Below are 12,996 nucleotides of genomic sequence, written 5' to 3' on the forward strand. Positions count from 1 at the left end.
TCATAGTTTGGGTGGGGGGGCGACTTATACTCAGGAGCGACTTATATACATATATATGGGTTTTTTTCACTTTTTTGGGCATTTTATGGCTGGTGCGACTTATACTCCGGTGCGACTTATAGTCCGAAAATTACGGTAATAAGATCTGGCAAAAAAAAAAAGTGGGACATTATATTCACGGCACACATTAAAATGTATTTTACAGGCATGTCTTGCGTTTGAACCCCCGCCATGAACATTTGGGATTAGGCAACAGTGTCGTCTGGACTCACACTCGAGCGTCAAACACTTCCATTTACTGGCTGGCGGGCCCTCCCCTTCCCTGCCGGGTACGAGCGGTGGGCAAAAATGGCGACTTGCCGGCGCAAGCCTGGCACCTCTCCAGGCCGTGAGGGTAGCAAGCCTGGCAGCGCAGCTCGCTGATGGACTCGTTGAAGCGGTTGGCCAGCATGGACAGCTTGCTGCCGTGACACAGCGAGCACGGTGTGCAGCCCGAGCCGCCGCAGAGCTGGCAGCCCACCGGCTCCTGGACAACATGGCGGAGCGTGCGGCCATGAGGGTAGATACAAAGTAGGTAGGTCAGGTGGGAAATGGAAGGGAAAGGAAGATTATTGAACAAGTTTAACATTTACAAAATCTGACCCTGACCTTTTGCCAAAAATTTAAATACACCTCAGGATAATCAGGATATGCTTGTTACGACTTCCAGTCATCAAATCTTTGCTGGTGTTGATCACCAAGGTTTGGCGGTGCAACAAATCAGAAGTGACAGACGGTTGAGAATGATGGCAATATAGCAGCACGCACAATGAGACAGACTGGCAAATATGGAGGAATGAGATTAGCCTAACATACAAATGGAGGTAATAAATACTCCTGGCAGGGCAGAATACTTTGGATCATTACCTGCGCCTGTGAGGTTGCTTTGCGCTCTGCCTCCTTCGCACGCCTCCTGCTGCCACGCTCACGGGCCTGCGGATAAACCTCCGGAGACGCGGGGGGCGCCGTCCCGTGGCGTACAACGTCGGCCTTCCTCGCAGGTGCTCGTACGATTCGCAGGTTGCTGGTGTAGATGATGATCTTTCCGAAGTCCAACACCGACTGAGAGCAAAGACAGATTATGTATCCCGTGATTTTCTTTCATTTGATGATATTTACATTGATACGGATTAGAATTAAAAGCAATACGGAAAGCTGTCGTCGACTTCTTCCTATCTTCCTTCCTTCCTTCCTTATTTGTCTCTCAGGGTGCAGATATCTGCAGGCATTTGCATTTTTTTCAAACATGGTGAAATGACAATCAGATAAGGGGCACTGCGCTCCGGCCGAGTCTGTCTTTTGAAAACAGCGAAGGGGAGTATAGAGGCGAGCGGTCATGTCTGTGAACCTAAAATACCGCCCATGTATAAAATCCACATTTCTGTCCGCCACTGATAAACGGGATAAGAATGTCACGTCTCAGCCGGCGTGTGGCTTTTTTTGTGCGGCGGATGAAGCTGACACTAAGCCACCGCCGAGCCTCCTGACATTGTCGCTAAAGTGTCGACTTTGTGTTGGCTCGTAATTGTTTTTGCTCCCTTCGAACGGAAATTGACTTAAATTGCACAGGGATTTGTCGCTTTTTCTTGTCGAGCTACCCCCCCCCCAGCATCTTTATGAAACACATCAGCTGTTTATTATTGTTGGTTTTTTCTATGTGGGACGCAAACATACAAATACAAGCGGTGCTACAATCCTATTATAAATCCTTTCATGTCATTTACATACAGTAAATCCAATGAGATGATGCGCCAGAAATAGTGAGATATTTTTACAAAAATACCATGAGAGGAATTAAAAGACGGACGGGGTTTAAGGGTTTCATCATATAAACGGTCTTTTCGGGATGCTTGAAGGTCAAACTGAACCGCCCAATGCTCTTGCTAACCAAAACAGCAGCACAGATGAATTCAAGCGCAGATACGCTCATGGAAACTAAAATGAGCATTCATGAGAAACAATTATGAGCGTTCCAGGAGTTGTTGTTGAATACATTTCAAGTCACATCACGTCGCGACTGAGCCCGCTGCTTACTTTCGGGTCTCCATCTGTTTGGTTGGTGTGGCCCGCAGCAGCCTTGTAGCCGCCTCCTATGCCTCTGTACACGTTGATTCTCTGGGCAATGAGCCCGGTTGGAGGCTCCCCACCTGGGTGGGTGCACAATAACAACATGTTGTCACGCTAGTCCAGCTTTCGTCCTCCAACACAACATATGCTATTATGGCCTTCAATTAGCAATCAATCCCATTCTTTGTTTTTAAATAATATCCATGAAGCTACAGTCTGAAGGCATGTTCAGTCCTTTTGAATAGTCTTATTTTTGACTTGTTTTGATAAATGTTTGAAAAGCAACTTTCCTGGCAGGAGCTCTGACAAAAGTGAACTTTTCCAGCAGAGGCTTTCCCAAGCAAACAAAAGTCAAACAGTCAAGCAGCTATCAACCCACCCTGCCGTTCCGATGAAGACTCCTCAAAGCCGCACCGCTGCTCCATCTCCAGGTGGCTCGGCGCTATCTTGCCGTGCGGGAGGAAGCTGTGAGGGTACTTCTCCTCAGGGCTGTCCAGCTCCTGCCCGTCCTCGTACACGTGCTTCAGGACCCGGCCGCTGTAGGACGACGCCAGCTTGAACCTGACCTGGTGGTTTGGAAGCAGAGTACGGGCTGTCAAGATGCACAGTGCACAATGCATCGGTAGCCCAGAAGACGATCCGGAAAAGCGGAAGGGTTTGATCTATTATGGGAGACGCGAGCATTGGATCAGAGGGTGTCGACGGAGAGGCAGGCACGTTTATATAAGACAGAGTGGAAATAAAACAAATATAAAAACAGAAATATACACGGAATAGTTAATTGAAAAGTCAAGAGTTACATTTGAACTGAAAAGTCAACATGAAAACTAACTTGAATCAAAAATCCCAAAGCAGCCCACTGAATTGTAAGCGTTAGCATTTGCCAAATAGCCATTGCACATCTGATTCTGGGCCCGAAGCACACAGCAGCACTGATGTCAGAAGACATTTTGTTCACCTTTTGACAGGCCGACGCAAGCAGCTTCTCTCCAGATAACTCACCTTTCTGTGCTTGGTGCCTTCATGTCGCTGACTCTTTTTTCTCTGGGGTTCCTCCATGACGTCTGCTGCGCTGCAGAGAGCAGGCGGGTCAGTCTAGAAGGTGAGAACGTCAGCATTAAGCAGTCTGCTGTGATCAACGGCAAAAGATGGACGGGAGTCCTGCTCAAGAGCTGAGGTGGCTGGATTGAGCCCTTATTTTTCTGGTGGATGAGTGAGTCTGTGTGCGTGTGTGTTTGGCGTGCCTCCTGCGCTTAACAATGATCTACCATTGGCCCACTTTTATTGGTAAGCACGTTAAATTATTCACACCTGGATCGGGTGTGCCAAAGGGTGGTGAAGAAACCAGAAGCTCTGTCATCAAATAGTTATGACTGCTTGAATAGAAGCCTGCGTGCACGTGCGTGTGCGTGTGAATACTTGTGTGTGTGTGTGTGGGAGTTGTTACACAACAGAGGACAGCTTGTCAATGGAGTGGGGTGTCAGTGTGAGATTGTAAATATGTCAGCAGGCCTAATATTAGATATACCTACACTCTATGATCATATACAAGTATTATGCAGTATTGATATAATTGAAAATATTTCTTGTCAATTGTGCTACTCCATAATATTTGTCGTTGGACGCAGAGGATCAAGACTTACTTGATTAATTGTTCACTTCATTTTTGTCAGTATAAATGAAAAGATACGTTGACAGAAAGGCATAGTGCATTTTAGATGAAGGCTAACACGGAGTGTTTTTTCTATAACAAAAGCTCCGTGTGCGGCATGGAAGAAGCGAGCCGCTCGTGCAAAAATGGTGTCCACGCAAGCGCGTCACATTTTGAGTCTATCACCCCTATCAACATTCAACGTGAGCTTCATCCATTCATCATGTTGAGCACATCTAAAGTTCAGCAGGTGCGCGTGTGCATATGTGTCACTGTCTCGCCTCAAGAAACGTCTAACATCAAAACGGAAGCATTCTTTTCTATTCTTTGGGGTGTATTCACTCTTTGCAAAATGTCAAAAGAGAAACCTGACAGAACTCTGTGTCCAATGAAAGCAAAAAAGGTTTAAACAGTGCCTTGTAAAATGACAATAAAGTCAGCCTATCAGCGCATCTTGTATTTTTCTCAGGCGTTTCCATAACAACACAGCTTGTTTTTTCCTCATCTGGTTTGAAGCTTCATTGTGACTCATTTCCACTCCTAGGCCAGCCGGGCTTTGTCTGTATACTTTTCCTTGTGTAAAGCGTATAAAAAGGCAAATGGGGAATAAAAAGGCCCCTGCTGTGCTACTTTGGGGTGTAGAGTAAAGCGAGACACCCGCAGTGTCGTTGAAGAAACTGATTGTGAAATAAATATCTGTCTGACAGTGTCTCTGCATATTGAGCGTTGTTTTCTTTGCAAAGGCCGAATTTGAAATTGTCTGTCCAGTGTGAAACGAAGCCATCAAGTACTTCTTGTATGTGACGATTTGATACAGAGCATGTTGCAGACACTTGTACATGTTCTGAATTGTGAGGGGAATATAAAGCATGCAATGTCACCTTTAAATGCATTTTCTGTTGGATATCATTGGATGGTGCAGGTCTTAAGGAATAAAGTGGCCTCCTCCTCCTCCCCTGCACCAAACTTCGCCTTCCAACGCTGACTCTGCCTTCAGGCTGCTCGGTGGCAGCAGGGAGGGATCTGAGTGAGAACCAAGGGGGAGTTGAAAAGACTAATGGAAAGCGGGAAAGGAGACGGATGAGACGACCAGGGCCACCAAGGAGAGGAAAAGGAGGAGTGATGAAGAGCAGATTGATGTTAGAGAGCATACGTGTCTGATATCGTGTCACCAACACCGTGAATATGTTAGGTCAAGAAAAACAGAAGTTAAGTTGAAGTCTTGACAAGATCAAATCATAAATAAATACCACAGCGCACATTTTGCATTGCGCCTGTTGTTGTGGTCAGCCGAACAAAAGTACCGCATTTACTGTATAATTTTGTTCAGTATGAATTATTATTATATTTGATTTATATTATTATAAATTAAAAGAATATGTAGTGAAGTCCAAGCTGGAAAAAGAAATACCATGACAAGATTGCTGGGCCATTCAAAGAAAAATCTGCTCCACGGCAACTTTTGAAGTGGAACATTTAAACGTCATCATCATAATTAGTTTGTCAATCAAAAACGAAGGTAGATAGCAAGCTAGCATTTCGCCGGGGGTGGATTGATGGCTCAATTAGCTGAAGGGTGCTACTCGTGTCTTTTCAATGCACGCAAATACGAATCTAGTGCCGAGTCCTCTCGTAAACACTCCATTCTAACTTCTATTCCATCTCAGGACTGCAAAAGAAGGCGCATTGTCGTTGCCATGGCAACTCCGCATCGCCTATTTTAGTGCGGTATTATTGCTTGCTCTTTTCAACATTAGATCAAAAAACAATTTTCACAGTAAAGAGGAGCCCCGGTGCTTACATTTGTACTTGATTGGATATTTATGCAATGACTTCATCCAGCATAGATAAACATAATGTTTTTTTTTGGTTTTAAAGGATCAAATGGAAAAACCTAATTACTTTGAGCAAACGACTAACCTGGAAAGCAAATTGTTGTACGGTTCTAGCTATAAAAGATCGTTTAGCACTGAGCTCCGCATTGTTGGCAACAATGAGAAGATGTCAGAGCTTTAAATAACTGGCCTCACACGCCTACCCCGTCTGTCTGTCATGTGGGATCTGAGGTGCGGCGGGTTCTTTGGATCTCATTTGTTTTACAGTCCATTTGATGCACCGGGAGTCTTATTCTTCACTCTGTCTCACTTTTAACACCCTGCTTCACTGCACGTTTGTTGACTTGTGGCTTTATCCGTCATTTGGTCTCGTTCATGCCTTCGTCTCGACACCATTCTGTCTTGGGATTCTTTCTCTCTGCTTCCCATTATCTCTCGAATAAAATAGCCGATCGGCCCTGGATCACCAGACCGTTTACAGTATGTGTGTCCACATTTATTTGACAAGGAGCTATATTTGGTGAGTTGGGTGGGTTTCCAAAAGTGCCTTACAGATACAGGGACAGACAAATAGCCCGAGAGATAGAAAGGTAGATTGGTGGTTTAATGGATCAACTGAAAATTCGTGCCTGTCACATAATAATGTTTGCTAGCATCAAGGACAAGACTCTGTAATTGGATCTACGTTCTGACAAATTGTGAACACAGTCAGTCTCTCTTTTGGAGAGTGTTTTGCCGCCTCGTCGCATTTGCTCGCCTTGACTATTTGTCGGTCATCGTGGTGCACGCAAGTCAAGTGTTCTTCATCTGAATGGAATGCTTTCATTTAGTGACCTTTCCCGTGCATGTCAGCGTCGCACAAATTTCCGCGTCATGCATACGAGCGTAGTGCCGTGCGTGCTGAATGACACCTCCGCCAGTCGGCTTACTCGACGCCTCGCCGCGCTTCATTGTTTGCGTCTGCCTTTGAGTGACGGGTCATCCTCTGAAGAAGCTCGCTCGCTAGATTGGACATGCTTGCGTGATCGCAGCCTGTGCTCGTCTTTGAAGGAAAGGCAAGGCCGTTCGGTTCTTCTTTATAGTTAGAGATTTCAAACACTTGTTCACTTTCTGCATACTTGGAAGAGATCAGATGTTGGTGCTCACACATAATCAGGATAGGTGGACAAACACATCAAGAGCCCAACAGATTGATGGATTAACAGACTGTCGGGCAACAAATATGATCATTTGACGGACAGACAGGTGGATAAAATGACAGGCTCGGTGGACAGATGGACCAAATGGTGGACATATGGACGGACAGATTAACTAACATGTTGCTTCAACCGTGTCTCCACCAATCAGTTTATTACCTGCTTTTTATTGTCCTGTCCAGCTGTCCGTATGGACTAAGATGCAACCACGGTCCAACACAGACAGGAGACCAAGGCACGGACAGCAAGAGAGGACCTCAGCAGGGGGGGGATGGAAAAATCATTTCCGAGGACTTTACATCATCACTTCTTGCACCCTCTTGCCATCACTACACACGGCACCTACACGTTTGACACTTAGGAATTCACCGAAGCCTTTGACATGCAGTATGAAGCGCACACACACACACCGACGGCTGCCGCAACTGACATACTTGGATGAAAGAACACCTTCATCAACGGCGGCTGTGTGTGTGTGGGGGGGGACACGAAAGCAGTATGCAACACTTACCAACATCTTATATGAGGCACGGGTCATATGGTACTGGTGACAAGGACATTTAATGCGGTGCGACGTATTGCAAATGGCCTGCAGGCTTTGTTTTTCACACTCAATGCTAACAAGGGTGCAATCATGCAGCAGGAAAATATTCAATTAAGACAGTGAAAGAGGAAAAGGTGCATTCTTTTAAAAAGTACAAAAAAAAAAAATGTTTTACATATCCAGCAAAAATTCTCCATCAACTAGCTGTGAACTAGAGTTCTTTTTGAAAAGTGTGGCAGTAGGAGAAGATAAAAAAAAAAAAAGGAAATGTTCTTTTCCTTGTCAAAATATTCCTTTAATGTGTGACAGGAGAGAAAATGAATGTTAGAAAATGTAAAAATGGTTGTGTTTGCTTTTGCCTGGAGGCCCTGTCACTGACTTAACACCATGTTTTCTATTTGGGCTTGTGGGATCGTTTGCTTTTTTCGCTTTTCGATCCTGAAGGCTCGCTAGTGGAAGAACCTTTGTTTGCACAGAAAAAAAAAATCTATTTCAATTTGGACTTGCAGAGGTCATAAGGGACACGCCGCATCATTGAGCTGCTACTGGAAAACCGCTTGCCGACAACTTTAACTACCTGCAATTCATCACCGCAATAAGGACTAGGTGGGTTCAGAAAATGCTTGCACCAATGAACAAATTTGGCTAAAGTTGGCCTCTAGGATCCCAGAACACAAGACCCCCTCGGTATCACGGGTTCCCCCAGCCACCCAAGACTTTACCGTGCAGCAGAACAACAACTGGTCCTCACGGAATGAGCCAAAACATTCACTTTGAAGCCGTCACATGAAAGGAGTGGAAATGGCACCTTCAAAAGAGACTTTCTTGCCCTCTGGTTTTTCTTCATATGCCAATATGACTCCAGCTTGCCTGCAGAGACAAAATGTGTTAGTTAGCGCTTAGCTGTGAGCAAGCAACTCAGCTTTCACTCAAATCAATTTTCCTTATTCAAATGAACTCAAATGCTCATATGTGGTCCAAAACCCATGATGCCATTTTTAGATGAAGTTTTAACATGTTTATGTGAATGCCCTTCCTAGCTGGAACCTTCCCTATTTATTTGCATCATGCATCCTTAGACGCAGCAAAAAGGAATGCACAAGTCACTCAATTTACTGCAAGCCCAAAAAATAAAAGAGATTCCTAAATCAATGAAGCTGTCCTCGGTGCGAAAATACTTTCTAATTACGCCTTGTTTCCCTCCTACTCCCCCCCCCACCCCATCCCGGTCTCAATTTCATCTCGGTGTCTTAAACTACCATTTGCACTGCACGAGTAATACGGTTCTGTATATGAGAGTGCGGAGTGAGGGGCGATATACTCCACTGAATAGCGAGTCGGCCCAGTGATCAAAGTGATAAATGTGCACCTCGCCTTCATTACTTCGCTGCTGTCTGAACTCCATTTTCCTGCTACTTTATTCTATACAACTGTGAATGGGAAGCATACTAACATGGAATATTCAGTACAAAGATTAGTCAGCCTAACAGTGGCTGAAATTATAATGAAATAAAATCAGACTTAATACCATAATATAAAATTTAATTATATGACAAGAATGAGACTAATTTCACAGTCGTGCTAGAAATAAAACATTTTTTATTTTTACAAAGCATACAAGCTAACTTGTGTGTGAGTGTGTGTACTTGTCTAGGTGTCCTTGTGAGCACAACCCTTGACAGGCCACCCTTATTGTGGAGATATTTTTTATGGGGAAAATGCTAGGAGGATGAGTGCTTTTCTTCTTCTTGTACTCTGTGTGTGTGTGTGTGGCAAGTTCTCAAAACAGCAAAGGAGAACTGCATCGCCATGAATGTTGGCGGCATAAGCGATGCCAACTGTAGGCTTTAGTCATTAAAAACAGGCCAAATAATGATAACGTAACTCCTAATCACGCCAGCTCACTTGCGACGCCAATGAGGACAAGTGCTAAAGAAAAATTGATGAATGAATCATTTTTAAATGAGGAAGAAAAAAACCAGAGTGGCACTTTGGTGTACATAACACCTCTTTGTCACCTCATCATCTTTCCAGCGCTGGTGGGTGTGCAACTTGAGGCCCTGATGTGCTCCCTCCCCCTTGGGCTGTATTTTGATTTCATCTGTTTGCAAGTGGCCAAAGAGTGCAATGGCATTACAGAGATACAGCCTCAATTACTCATATCCACACATTTCCCCAAAGGGCTGTTTTCTATAAGCGCGTGTACTCCACACACCATGCATCGGTGCGTTTTGATGCTGAAAGTGCAGCAAGTAATATGAGCGCACTGGTTTTATGGCCCGCCTGCTGACTTTAGATGCTCCAGGACTGCTTCAAATTTTGACCTCTTCTCCCGCTGGGGGAATCTGGATATGACCTTAGATCAGCACACTGGACTGACTACTCCCTCTGGGCAGCTTCACGCCCTATAGTTATTATTGGAAAACAGCATTTAACTAACATCTGCAGCAAGACTGCCCCCTGGTGGCTTACGGGGCATTTTTTTTCTTCCCCCTGGATGGCGTATGTATCCCCTTTTACAGCCAGTAGAGCTGGGAAACGTTCCCAAGCCACAGTGGGGCAGCTGGCATTACCCAAAGTGGGGGGAAAATAAAAAATAAAAATAAATACTTTTCCCCCCATGGCCCATTATTTGCTTTTTCCCCCTTGAGATGTCACAGAAACATGTTTCCGGACGGTAAAGCCTTCACTGGGGGCAAAATCCAATCAACTTTTTGAATTCCCAGAAAGGGAACTTTCTTTTCTTTGATGTTAGAAATGCAACTTTCTATGAATTAGTTGCCAGGTAGTCAGCCACGTCCAATAGATGGTAATAAGCACCCAACCGCTTTGTGTTGTGTAATGATGTTTTCACACCCACACGGTGAATGCTCGTTGGCTGGCATTTTTAAATTGAGGGAAGGACAGCAATCAGAATTAATAACATGATTGAACGCCTGCAGGGTGGGGAAGCAGGCGGAGATGCGTTAAGGCCCAACACTGAAAATGAAAATTCCATTTATTATCAACATGCTGTCCAGCAGGTTGTCACTGCAGTCGTTTTTGTTACTTTCAGCGTGTCTCATCAGAGGTCGCTTGGGGCTTATTTTTTTATTTTTGGCATGATCACTGGCCACTTCTTTAATAAACAGCAATATCTAAAGCGGAGATGCCAAAAATGATAGCTTTCCATCAGACACATCCCAAATTAAAATAAAAGGGTGTGCACACTTGTGCAACACCATTACATTGTTTTTTTGTTGTCTTTCCCTTTGTCAAAAAGTTTTTTTTCCCTCCAGTACTTACTACAAGCTATATGTCAAAATATTTGATTTGTCTTGGTCTCACTTTTAAACTACAAAATCCTGGTATTTTAACGAGGGTGTGTAGACTTTTTATATCCACTGTGTTGGCTCAGCAGATCCACACTTTACCTCGCCGCTATGTACCAGAGAGGAATTACATTTAATGTGTCAGCTGACCTTTGCTGTGCAGGACAAAAATCAAAAAAAGCTCAGACCTACAAAATCTATAAAGCATTACAACGCAGCGGCTGCAAAGATTATGAGGCTCATATCTCTGGACGTGCAGTAAAATAATACAGATAATAACTTTTTTTTTCCCCCACTTGATGAAAACTATGACGAAAACCAGAGAAAGGTGATTAAAGCTGTAAAGGTTGCAGTTTTATTGTGTGCACCCTTCTATAGTACTTGTCTTTCAGAAATGTAAAATATATTTGTTAAACAGTAGACTGCCCACTTGATCACCGAATAATAATGCAGTTTGTGATTCTAAATCTTGTCCCTCACATCTTGACAATAAGGTAACCAAATGAGGAGGAAAAATAAACAAATGTAATAATAATAATACCACTGACAAGTGCATGCAAGCATCTTTTTTTAAAGAAATTCAATTGTGAAAGTGTACCTAATAAAGTGGCCAAAGCAGGCGTCCTTCAGGGGCCCTCCGAATCAACACTGCTGAGAGCGCGAGTGGAATTCGGGATCGGGTCTGGCGGCGGTCCCGGTCGAGCAAGCGCAATCCAGCGCGGTGGCCACGTGGTACGTCTGAATCCCGGTGCGCCACTTCATCTCCCGTGCCATTTGACACACGGCCAGGGAATAACAGCAACACACGGTGCTCCAGTCGTCGCACATGTTCCCCTGTAGAACAGCACATAGGAACATATTCATGATCGGTTGTATTATATGCTCATCCACCAAAAAAAATTGACACGTATATATAACATATGATGAAGACTGTATTTACTGTATGACACGCACTCGTATTTTATAGCGCTCCCTGAACCCGACTCTCATGGCGAAGGTGGACCCTGGCAGAAGAGGAAAACAGAGACACTCGCCGTACTGGTTTGCGAGCCTCAGGTCCAAACAGCATGGCGCCACAGCGCCGACAACACCTGCTTGGGAAGAACACAACCTCAGGCCCTGGATTATATGTAGGACAACATCCAGATGAAGATGAGTGACTGTACATGTGCATTTATCTCCGCAGATGTCAAACAGACCACTGCTCCAGTCGCCGCCTGTCTGTGTGATGGTGGTGACGGTCGTCCTGGTGACGCCCAGGCCGGGCTGAGTGAGCGCCGCGATGCTCATGTAAGGGAAGTTGTTTGACCTCCAGTGTGTGTCACTTCCTGTGGGGAAACATCCATCGCCCTTCCCTGATAAAGATGGCCTACAATGCAAGCAGATATTACTATGAAATTCGTTAATCACAGGATTTCATTCTTTTTAGTGTGCAAGCATATGACACTAGCATGAGCTTGGTATTTGTGGATATATTTTTGACAAATGTTAATTATTTTAAACACGCACACAGCGTTAACATGAAGAAATAACATCAGTTTGCACAACACGAAACGATCAAGAAGTCGTACTGTTGTGTTGTAACAATTTGAATTTCTAAGTTCTGAACAATTTAGAACTTTTTTTTTGCGTCATTTAATTACACATAAGTACAAAGGACAAGTAGTCGACAAGCCAAACACTTACTGCTGTGTGACAATGGTCTGCTCCATTACAAAACGCCGCTGGCATGCAGAGAGGAGAGTGAAGGCCAGGAGATGACAAGGAGGAAGAAGTGCATGTTAGGGGCAGATAAAGCGGCTCAATGCCAGGCTTGGCAAGAGAAAAAAAAATGTCTTGTAGAGATAAGTCTGCTAGTTGGCCTCTGCGCTAAATGCTGCAAAAGACACATCAAGGTAATGAATGCATTGACATGACCTCACATATGTACTATTTATGATTTCATTTTGTGTAGCATTGATCTGTATTTACTATAAATATAGTTCAAAACAAATCCCCTAGGGATATTATCACTTATTGTTTTAATTACAGAAAAGAGATACTTCATTTGCTCATATCTTATTATGACTTTGATGTGGTTATTGCTCCAGGTGAAATAGGTTACACCAAATGACATGAAGCTATAGAGGTCAACAAATAAATTGGCCAAAAATTATTACAAAGAAATGTCATATTTTACAATGAATATTATATAGTATTTGGAAGGGCTTTACAAACCTTTTAGCTTTGTCACAAGGGTTGCTTGGGGTCATCTTACTGATGTAACATCCTGTTTACAGCCATTGTTTCCTTTCTTCAAAATAAAAGTCAAGTTGTATGGTTGTAAAAGCCTTATATGAAGGAAATGTATTTA

General features: G+C 43.9%; 1 protein-coding gene across 4 annotated transcripts; it reads right to left on the reverse strand.

Moving 5' to 3' along the window:
* Positions 1 to 201: 201 nt before the first annotated feature.
* Positions 202 to 11,340, reverse strand: LOC119133418 (glutaredoxin domain-containing cysteine-rich protein 2). 4 transcript variants are annotated; one of them, XM_037269228.1, is made up of 6 exons: positions 11,242 to 11,340; positions 3,109 to 3,178; positions 2,486 to 2,672; positions 2,074 to 2,186; positions 907 to 1,101; positions 202 to 526 (listed from the first exon to the last, which is right to left on the reverse strand). In XM_037269228.1, the coding sequence occupies exons 2-6, from the start codon at positions 3,163 to 3,165 to the stop codon at positions 296 to 298; spliced, it is 783 nt and encodes a 260-aa protein (XP_037125123.1). In that variant the 5' UTR covers positions 3,166 to 3,178; positions 11,242 to 11,340; the 3' UTR covers positions 202 to 295. The 4 variants fall into 4 exon arrangements, with proteins under 4 accessions (XP_037125123.1, XP_037125122.1, XP_037125124.1 ...); XM_037269227.1 differs by having other exon boundaries at positions 3,109 to 3,201; XM_037269229.1 differs by lacking the exon at positions 11,242 to 11,340 and adding an exon at positions 8,141 to 8,159.
* Between the last annotated feature and the right edge of the window lie 1,656 nt (positions 11,341 to 12,996).

This window comes from Syngnathus acus, chromosome 14 (assembly GCF_901709675.1).
Source record: "Syngnathus acus chromosome 14, fSynAcu1.2, whole genome shotgun sequence".
Classification (NCBI taxonomy): domain Eukaryota; kingdom Metazoa; phylum Chordata; class Actinopteri; order Syngnathiformes; family Syngnathidae; genus Syngnathus; species Syngnathus acus.

Coding starts and splice junctions, on each gene's coding strand:
- LOC119133418 (XM_037269228.1), bottom strand. CDS start 3,165: ATGGAGGAACCCCAGAGAAAAAAGAGTCAGCGACATGAAGGCACCAAG. Junction 2,673..3,108: donor AAGGCACCAAGCACAGAAAG/GTGAGTTATCTG, acceptor CCAAACCACCAG/GTCAGGTTCAAGCTGGCGTC. Junction 2,187..2,485: donor GTCTTCATCGGAACGGCAGG/GTGGGTTGATAG, acceptor GCACCCACCCAG/GTGGGGAGCCTCCAACCGGG.